This window comes from Calidris pugnax, unplaced genomic scaffold (genome assembly GCF_001431845.1).
Source record: "Calidris pugnax isolate Ruff unplaced genomic scaffold, ASM143184v1 scaffold20, whole genome shotgun sequence".
In the NCBI taxonomy this organism is placed as follows: Eukaryota; Metazoa; Chordata; class Aves; order Charadriiformes; family Scolopacidae; genus Calidris; species Calidris pugnax.
This window is the reverse complement of record NW_015094510.1, coordinates 18,206,128-18,216,299: the sequence shown is the minus strand read 5'-3', so window position 1 is coordinate 18,216,299 and position 10,172 is coordinate 18,206,128. Positions and strand designations below refer to the sequence as shown.

The following is a 10,172-nucleotide window of genomic DNA, read 5'->3' as shown; positions in this document are numbered from 1 at the left end:
GCCGAAATTCGAGCCGGACTCGCCCCTTTCCCAGCTCCCGGGCGTCGCGCCGAAACGCTGAACGCTGCTGCGGGGAGCCGCTGGGCCCTCTCTGGCCTGCCTCGGCCCTGCCGCTGCTCGGGTCGGAGCCGGCATAGTTCCGGGCAGCCCCGGCGACAGGGGGCAGCCCTGCCCGCCCCCCTTCCCGCCCCCCTTCCCTGGCCCCCCTCGGTGGTGGGAGGCGGGGGAGGTGCCGGTCACGTGGTTGCCATGGCAACGCGTCCCGCCCGTTCCGGCCTCCATGAAGCGGAAGCGGCCGGCGGGGCCGTGGCTAGTGATGGCCGGCGGCCTGCTGGCCCTGCTGGCCCTGCTCTGGGGCGCGCAGGTGGGAGGCGGCGGTGGTGGTCTGAGGGACGGAGGGAGGGAGGAGGTGACGGCGAAGCGCGGGAGCTTTGTGTAAAACCTCTGGTTACGGCTTCCGGCCCGAAGGCAGGTCCCGGGGGAGGAGAGCGGTGGGGGCTGGAGCCGGTCCCGGGTCTCCTCGGGGACCCGTAGTGGTGCGGGCTGGGCCCCGGGACCCGGTTCGTCCCGGTGCCTTCCCGCGCCTTCTCCGGCTTAGGTGGCTCTGGGCCGAGGTTTGGTGATGGGGCTCTCCTGAGGCAAACGCGGGTGCTGGGGGGTTCTTTTTCAGGGGTTTCCAAGCAATATGGTCCGTGTAACAAGGAAAAACTTCATAATCTGTAGGACAATAACTTTGCAGCATTTACTCTTAAATTTTCTCCCTGCTTAATTACTTTTCCTTCATGATAGTCTAGTCTGTCTTAAAACGTTCGTAGATCTCTGTCGTCAGTCCCTACTTCTGGTGAGGCAATTAACGGAAATGTTACATGGCCCTGGTCCTTCAGGGCCACCACTTAGTTACTGCTTAGTTCTAGCCTGATCTTTTCTGTTTCAGTGCTTAGATCTCCATCCAGTACTTGCCACAGGGTAGCTGTGCTTGGCTTCCGTTCTTCTGCTGGAAAAGTAGAACAAAAAGGTGGAAGATCATTTTCTTCCATTATCCTTTAAAATGTAAACATCGGCCTGAGTTTTGCCATTCCTAGTATCTTACACTTCCTCATTTCTAAGAGTTAGTTTTCTTTCTTGACCTGTATTTTCCTTTTATCCTGATTTTTCTTTTTCTCGTCTTCTTAAGTAGTTATTTATTCTGTTGCAGTTGGAACCTTCTCTACTGCTTTACTTATTGGAGTGTGACTTACAGATAGTAATAGCAGCTTTGATGTAAGAAATTTCAGAGTATGTTTTTTGCCTTCTAATTCCAGAGCTCCCCAACCCAAAGGATTTCATTAGCTAATTTCCAGTTTGTTGCAATTTTCCCATTTGCACCCGAAAGCCCTGCTACAAGCCTATTTCTGTTTATCTGTCTTCTTAATTTAAATTGAGTAGATCAATTTACAATGTTTCAGAACAAAATTAATTTATACTGCTGGTTCTTCTGATCCCACCATTGTGGGATTTAACTACTTAAGGGTATTTATTTTTGTATTTTCAGGTTTTAAATGCATTTGATTACCCCTCCCCGTGGAGGGGACAGCAGCAGATGTACAAGCTGGACATAGGCTGGCCTAAAATTCCAGAATATTTCACTGGTCAAACATTTTGTGTTGCTGTTGACTCTCTTCATGGTTTGGTCTATGTGGGACAAGTGAGTGAGAATACGATATTTCTCTCCTTGTTAACCTAGTGTATTTTTGCTCTTAAAGTGGCTGTTTTAGAGTAATATATGTATGTATGTGTGTATGTATATGAATAGCTATTGTATCAGAATTTGTGAAGATATGAGTATAGATCTGTCTGCTGTATACGTTTTTTGAAAGCAGTTCTGGGACTGGACTTGCTTGTGCTTTTAAAAGCATTACATTTCTGCGATATGAATGCATGATCCAATTTAACTGATTTACAGATGCTTCTTCTCTAACTGTAAGGTGAACTGTGTTTCTGGGGCAACTGACTAGTCCCCTTCTACTCGTTCAGCCTTTGTCCTGTGAAGTCAAAACCACACAGCCCTTTCAGCCTGTTACAGTAACTGGAGTTCTGTTACTTGCTTTACCCAGTTCTGTGCATTGGTATTTCTAGGTCATGGATAAGACATTCTCTCCATGAAAAGTGGTGAGATTTAATTAAAGCACCATATGAGTACTTGAGTACCATACAGCTAATAAGTACAGTTACAGTTTTTCATGCCTGTGTTATGCTAGGCATGTTTTTCAGCAAGAACGTAAAAACATGATTGAAAATGGAGACCAAGATAGCTGCAGGAGCTTCGCTGCTCTTAAAATGGGACTTTATGTGATTTAAGTTGAAAGTCTAGAATGAGTGGAAGGTTTTGCATGCTAAACTTAGACCATTCTCTCTGTCTTCTAGCTGGAAAAAATGAGGTCTAGCAGACAGTCTCAGGAGACTCGTGATTCATGAAACATTGCAAAACCTTACCAACAGGAATTTTCAAAAATATGATAACTTGCTTAATGCTTTCTCTTAATAGACCTTTTTTTTGCCTTTTCAGAGGGGAGACAATGTACCAAAGGTACTTGTATTCTCAGAGGAAGGCTATTTTCTTTACTCCTGGAATGATACAGTTGAAATGCCTCATGGTATCTTTGTGTTGAACACCCCAACAGATAGTTCTGTATGGATCACAGATGTTGGAACAGGTATGCATGGTGGTGATATGAGAAGTATTAGGTGGGGAAGAAAATGCTAATATTGCAGATATTACTTAAAACAACTAATTTAAGTTTCTCAAATAATTCTGAGACATATTTGTGCTTTTCTTGCATAAACAAACTTCTCAGGTGCTGCACAAAATATTCTTGACAGTTCACAAGCTAAGCTGTGTGTCTGCTAATAGCTTCTGAACTTAGTAAGCAAGATTTTTGGAGGATGTTTTTTGTTGTTTTATTTTGTGGTTTGGGTTTTTTTTTTCTTTCCCCAGGAGAAGTATCAGGGAGGAAAAAATCTTCTGTCTAGACTTATCTTCTGTCTTAGGTTTGGTAGCCCTAATTCAATTGTAGCCTATAGATTTACTAACCCACAGTCATGTTCTCACTATAGAATTTTGTCTGTTTGATTTATTAATACAATTTGTGACTATCAGGAGATTTTATTTTTTAATCTTTGTAATTAGTTGTAATACTTACACTTTGTTTTGTTAAGATGTTTTTGCACTTTCTTTTTGTTTCTTCTTAATTCAGGGAAATATGGGCACACTGTGAAACAATATAGCCCTTCGGGTAAACTTTTGCAGACCTTGGGCACTCCAGGTAATGCTGGTTCAAGTTTGATTCCCCTCCAATTTGATCAACCAGCTGAGGTCTTCGTAGAGGAAAGTGGAGATATCTATGTTGTGGATGGAGATGGAGGAATGAATAACAGATTGCTCAAACTGTCCAACGGTATGGAAAAATGAACTTCTGTCGTAGTTGACTATTGAAAATTGAATTTAAATAACACAGCTTGAGAATACATTTATGCGAGGGCTAGGTAGACCTGTCATTTAACATTAGTTTGAAGACTTTGTTGGATTGGGTCCAGTTTTAATGCTTGTAACTTCAGGAGAAATCTCCTAATTGTTTATGACAAAAGGCTGAGAGACTGTTTGTTCAGGCTTCAAGAGAGAAGGCTAAGGAGGATTCTTATTGCTGTCTTCAAGTCAGTAATAGGAGGGTATAGAGAGCACAGACCCACATGTTTCTTGGAGATGCACAGTGAAGAATGAGGACACTAAGCAAAAGATGCAAGAAAGGGGAAATTTCAACTTGCTTTTTGGAGGGAAAGATTCGCGGTGAGGGGGATCAGACAGTGAGTAGTTTGCCCAGAGAGGATGTGCAGTCTCCACTCTTGGAGATGCTCAAAATTAGACGAGTTATGATAACCTAATTTAAGTTCAGGGTTGGGTTTGTTACAAGGCTAGTCCTGCTTTGAGACAGAGGTTGGATCTGATGGTATCTGGAGATCTTTTATACTTAAATTATTCCATTATTCTAATTAGCTTGCTTATGTTCCCCAGCTAGGTGGTCAGAGTTGGTTAGGGCAGTGAGTGAGGAGTCTGTGCGTGTCTGCAGTTGGGGAAAAATGATGGAGCAACCATTTCTCCTTTGAGCTATCATAAAACAGTCACTTTGCTAATATCTAGTTTGCAAAATGGTAAATTGTTAAAACTGAAGACTGCCAGGGAACAAAAATGTCAGGGTTTGGGCCAGACTGGCCACTGAAATGAACAACAGATTGTTTCAATTTAGTAAACAAATCAATACCATAATCAGCCAACTGTTGTCATATATATATATATATATAAATAAATACAGTGCTTAACAGGGCCTTAGACTATGGCTTTTGTGTACTAGTAGCTACATATCTGAAACCATATTCCTTAATCCACTAATAAAAATACAGTAGTTAGAATCATAGAATCATAGAATTTCCCAGGCCAGAAGGGACCTCCAAGGGTCATCTAGTCCAACCCCCCCACAGTCAGCAGGGACACCCCAAACTAGACCAGGTTGCCCAGGGCCTCGTCGAGCCTCTCCTTGAATATCTCCAGGGATGGGGCCTCAACCACCTCCCTGGGCAACCTGTTCCAGTGCTCCACCACCCTCCACAGTTCTTGGAGTAGTTCCTGTATTTCTTGGGTTTATGTATCAGTATTACTGTGTTTAAAAAGCCTCAGTTTAGAAATTCCACCATTTAAAAATTACGCAATGTAACTTTGCAAGGGAATGAGTAGAGCTATTTTATTTGTTCATGCTGTGATATTCTTTTTTTATTATTATTTTTTTTACTTTTCTCTTTCATTGTGCTCACTGTTTAGATTACAAAGAGATATGGCTGGCTGGAACAAATGGGACCGGCATCGGTCAGTTCAAGATTCCTCACAGTGTAACACTGGATTCTTTTGGACGGGTAAAGAATAAAGGGAGAATTTTTTTTTTTTTGTCTTCTGACAGACTTGCTTACATCTGTTTGAACAAAACAAATTGTATTTCTTTTCAATTGAACTGTTGTGATGTGGGTCATTTCTATGTGGGTTAGTTTTCGGGGTGAGAGCAGTCATAAGCTGAAGTTTCTTTCCCACTGCAGATCCTGCTGCAAAATTAACACAAGGGTTCTGCCAGGTTACGTTGTCAGTGTCCATGTAACAACAGACTGTTCCTCCTGCAGTTTCTAACACATTGCCCTTGTGAAAGTGCAGGAGAATTATATTCTGTAATATATGGGAGTTGGACTAGATGATCTCTATGGTCCCTTCCAACTCTAGAAATTCAGTGAAATTCAGTGAAATATATCTATCCAAGGGCTTAAGTTTCTTCAGGGGGCTTTTAACTTAATTTCATATTTGGAAATTCCAAATAAATTTAAGATGATAGTAAGGCTCTGGCGAAGCTGTGAACGTCAGTCACTTTCTGCATGCAGCTCAAGAGTCTACTTCTGCCAGGTGTTAATTGTAGTCTGGCTTTGCCCTGCTGCTCTTATAGAGGACTTGTGCAGTCATTCCTTAATCTGTTTCAGGGAAAATAAGATTACTTGACTAAAACATCTTAAATCACTGATTTGAGCTAATTCTGCTGATGCTGTCTGAACCAGAATAAGAAGCATATATAAAATCACTTCTCTGCCAAAAACGGCTGGGTGGGAGGGAGAAGAGGGACGTGGCCACTTTGTGTTGAAGGGTAGCCATGAGTATATACACTCAAAGACAGGAATTGTGATGGGCTACAATTTAATTACCAATGCAGTGTTGATCATCAGCCTACGTTAGAAATCAATTCCTAAGAAATGTAAGAGACTGCTGTAGTAGTGTTCTGTTTAAAAATAGTGATGAAAAGTCTCAGGGTCAACTTGTTTATTGCTTCCTTGCGGGTGATATCCCAGAAAAGTAATGAAGTTCATTTATCAGACTGAGTTGTTACCAGCTAAAATTTCAGTGATTGCAATACAAGAGAGGCCTTCACTGGAACTGTTTGATGGTATGGCCAGCTTGCAGTGTTTGTGAACCCAGTTAGCACGGGGTGGAACGGAGATAAGGACAAAACTGACTAGACAAAACATACTGAAAATGCTCTTAGTGTTGCTCAACATTTTTCGTTGTATTAGGCATTTCATAGTGTTTGTAGATGCAGTCGTCATAGGCCTGGATCAAAAAAGAGACTACTGTTGAAAAACAAATTGTTAATGGGTGTCAGGCCAGTATCTTTAGAATTAAATCAGTGGGAATATGTCCTCACTGGGGCGGGGAGGAGCAGAGTTCTACCAAATATACCCGTATCATAGCCACAAAAATGAAGAGAAGGCACTGATTTCTCTGTTAGTATAAAATAATTTGTGTATCTTAACTGTGTGGTGGTTTTGTTTTATATCTGGAAGATCGTATCTATTTACTTTGTCTTGAATGTGGAGGTTCATGCATCCAAGGTGTACTTCTTTTTTTACTCCAGGAGACTTTGCCTGCATAAGAAACTAATGTGTTTGATTTGTGAACAGCTGTGATTCTTGTTCTTAACAGGTATGGGTTGCAGACAGAGACAACAAAAGAATCCAGGTTTTTGATAAAGTCACAGGGGAATGGCTTGGGTCTTGGAGCAGCTGTTTTTTAGAAGATGGGCCCTATTCTGTCAGGTATTATTGAACAGTTCATCATCTAGAAGCATGCAATTGCATGGATAAGGTGTACTATTACCGGTGAATTAAAACATTGATATTTAATGCCTGATGCCAAAGAGTTACCAGTTTAACTAATAGGGTGCAAAGATCTGCACAGTTGTATCTTGACAAGGAAATCCTGGCTTTATAACAAGCCCCTTGGATTTGAGTGCAGGACTGGGAACTTCATTTTAAGTTGTTGTGTGTTGTTGACCTTATTGATGCAGCTTTTACAGGAATAAAGATTGTCTTGAATGAATTTTCTGTAGCATAATCTGTCTCGAGGAACAGCAATGTCTAGAGCAAGACTTACAAGTTAATTCTCAATGTTTCGCTGTATTCAGTCTGTTGTAGCCTTCAAAACCTTGATTGTTAAGGAGGTTTTGTTTCTTTTAAAGTGTACAGTTGTCTTAAAATGAGATGTCATACGAAGTTCATAACTGAAAAAAATATATTTCTGTCTTTCACAGATTTACTGCCAATTACAAATACCTGATTGTAGCCCAGATGAATATCCACCGGTTAGCGATCTTGGCAGCAGCACCAGTTGGCTCCATTGGGGACTGTGTTATGGTCGGCGCAATCCAGCTGGCAGATGAAACCAAACCACACCTTGTGGATGTAGACATGAAGAGTGGAGCAGTCTATGTTGCAGAGATCGGAGCCCAGCAAGTACAAAAATACATACCTTTAAGCTGATGGTTTCCTGCAACTGCTGTGGCACAAGCTGTGAGACATACAAGACCTATGACCACATTTTCTTGAGTTTTCTGTAGCTTGTGTTTCCTTAGACAAGCACAAAACATTGTGCTCCCAGAAGTGTAGAGCTCGAATCTGTCCTGGCTGTTCTGCAGTCCTGGAGAAGGACCTGGTCTTGAGCTGTTACTCATTTTAGTAACGCTGCAGTGGCTTTTGCTTTTGTTGCTGGAAATTGGAAAATGACTTTGATAAGTATCTTCATTTTATTATATAAAACTCTACAAACACAGCTGCTGTTACTAAATGTATTAGGTCATCTTGGGGCTCCTCTACTTAGCCCATGTGTTGTTAAATGAAGGCCAGAACTGTCTGAAAGAAGTGTATAAATTATTTCCTCGAAAGCGAGCACCTAATTTTAATATTTTTTTGATTTTTGGAATCATTGTGCTGATACTGCCTAACACTGAATACAGAGATACATTATGATGTCAAATAAGATGCTGCTGGATACTGATGTCAGTGCCGATACTGGCATCTGCCTTAGGTATTTAATGACATAAGCATCGAAATCTAAGTTTTCAGCCCTTCCTAAAGTGGTGAAGTCAGTAAGACAAATAAACTTCAGCTCAATTGATAGCAGGCACTTCAAACTAAATTAAAAGTATGTGCACAGCAGCCAAGTACTGATTCTTAACTAAATCAATTCTTAACCTGATTTGGTTTATATCAGCATGAGTTTTCTGTTCCGTAAGATTTCATAGTGGAACATATTGAAGTTCAACTCAAATTTAAGTTCTTCAAGATAAACAAATTGCAATTTGCTAGGAAAGTCTTAATCAGCATTAGGGACTAGGAGACACGTGATTTTCTCCCAATCTTATTGAAGCTCTGTCAGTTAACAGCAGTGCATCTGTTTTGATTTGGGGGTTTTTAACTGCTTTGTATCTACTCCATTAATGTCTAGAGATAAGTTTCTTATGCTATATCCTAGCATATGTTTCCAAGCTCTGTTCTTAAAAAATAGCGTCTCTTTCTGTTCCCAGTCCAGGGTGGTTCCGTTTTCTTTAAATGTTGCTACAAGATTTTAAGTTAGTTCACTTTTTAACACAGAGGGAAATGGGTATGGGAAAATGGGAGTGGGAAAATGACACGGCAGAAATGAGACAGCGAGTAGCTGTTTACCTCTGTAAAGCTGTGGATCCACATTCCATATTTATCTCCTAGCTCTCCAAAACATTTGGGAGGATTTTTGCTGTTTCCACACACTTATTCTGCTGTGTGGATTATTTTAATGCTAATTACCAGCTAAGAGAGGCCATTTCTTTTCAACTTCGTTAGAAAGGGAATATGGGAAATAGAATTATTCTGATGGGAAATATCCATTTCAGTAAACATTACCAAAAGGAAATGCATCTTAATTCAGCAGACTTCTGCCTATGGTCATAAATTTCTGGGTCAGTGGATGGGGAAACCTGTCCAGAAAAGTCAGATTCATATGGTCTATAGAAAGTTACCCAGGTGTGGAGACTGATGGCCAGATTTCGGTACTGTTTGAGATTAATGCACTAAATGTGAATGCTTTGTTGTTGGCTACATCCACAACACTAAAAGCAGATCTAAGCTGGCTGCTCTCGTGCAAGCCTAAGAACCAGAAGTTCAGGGTTACACGCTAGCAAATATGATCCATCATTCACGTGGACTTGAATGAGAGCCAGTAAGTAATATTTATGAGCTGAAGAAGTAGCAGCACTTCCTCTAGACCTGGACAGATAGGTCCATGTTGCCTTGCAGCAGGTTGTGTGGATTTTCTAACTGGATCTCCACTAGCTCAGGGATCTCTGCTCTGTGTGCAATGTAGCTATTTCTCACCTACACAAGGTGGATTTCTTTAAAAAAATTATAACACTCAAATATAGTGAATGATATTATAGTATCTTGGTGATGTAAGGGGTTCAGACATGTCCATCCTTCCTCACCACATCCTCTCCTTATTTATATTTCCTTTGTCGCATCCCTTTGAAACTGGACTCGAAGCTCTCTGGGAACATGCTTCTGTGTTCAGTAAAGGAGTAGTGCACTTCTGGATGTTGACAATTAAGTTATTTCTAGAAGGTTCTGTTTGCTGTGTGGATCTGCTCTCAATTCTCTTTACATGGGCTTTTGCAGCCCCTGGAAATGGGGAGCATTCATCCAGTTTTGTCTGGCTTTACTGAAGTTGGCCATGGAGCCAAAATGTGCCTTGCCTCTTGGCATTTGGGTGTCTGTGATAAGAAGGGATGCTCATTGTTAACTAGTTGGGATGCTTACACTTCTTTTTACCTCTGTGTCTATGACCAGACTGAGAAAATGATTGATTTGTGCACTAGCTTGCTAATTCTCTGAAGGTTTTCTTATGTATCTTCTTGAAGCTGATTTCTGAAAAATTGCCTAATAGTATAATTTGATAAAATAAATTGAGAATTTCCCATTATAAATGGCTCAGATGCTTTATTTCTGCACTAATATCAATACGTTCCATTGCAATGGATTACTTTTCTAAATATGAAATCCTCAGCGCTTTAATGAGGTATTTAATAATTTCTGATACCAACATTCAAATGTAATCAAATATTCCATGTTATCTTTATACATTATTATTTCTGCGGCTCATCTCACACATTCTAATTTATGTATCAATAAATTCACATAAAGCTCTCAGAGATGTTTTCCTCTGACTAATTAGCAAAATGATACGATGAGTTACATAAGTGCCATGTATAAAAAACCTGTGTTTAAACTGTATACCCTTTTGACAC

The 10,172-nt window shown here is 40.8% G+C and overlaps 1 protein-coding gene across 1 annotated transcript; it reads left to right on the top strand.

Annotated features, from left to right (window-relative positions):
• Positions 1-236: 236 nt before the first annotated feature.
• Positions 237-9,847, top strand: NHLRC3 (NHL repeat containing 3). Its single transcript, XM_014966202.1, has 7 exons — positions 237-364; positions 1,532-1,684; positions 2,546-2,693; positions 3,234-3,434; positions 4,850-4,941; positions 6,542-6,654; positions 7,149-9,847. Exons 1-7 carry the CDS (start codon positions 281-283, stop codon positions 7,375-7,377), a joined length of 1,020 nt encoding a protein of 339 aa, XP_014821688.1. The 5' UTR covers positions 237-280; the 3' UTR covers positions 7,378-9,847.
• Positions 9,848-10,172: the final 325 nt, after the last annotated feature.

Coding starts and splice junctions, on each gene's coding strand:
- NHLRC3 (XM_014966202.1), top strand. CDS start 281: ATGAAGCGGAAGCGGCCGGCGGGGCCGTGGCTAGTGATGGCCGGCGGC. Junction 4,942..6,541: donor CACTGGATTCTTTTGGACGG/GTAAAGAATAAA, acceptor TGTTCTTAACAG/GTATGGGTTGCAGACAGAGA. Junction 6,655..7,148: donor GATGGGCCCTATTCTGTCAG/GTATTATTGAAC, acceptor TGTCTTTCACAG/ATTTACTGCCAATTACAAAT.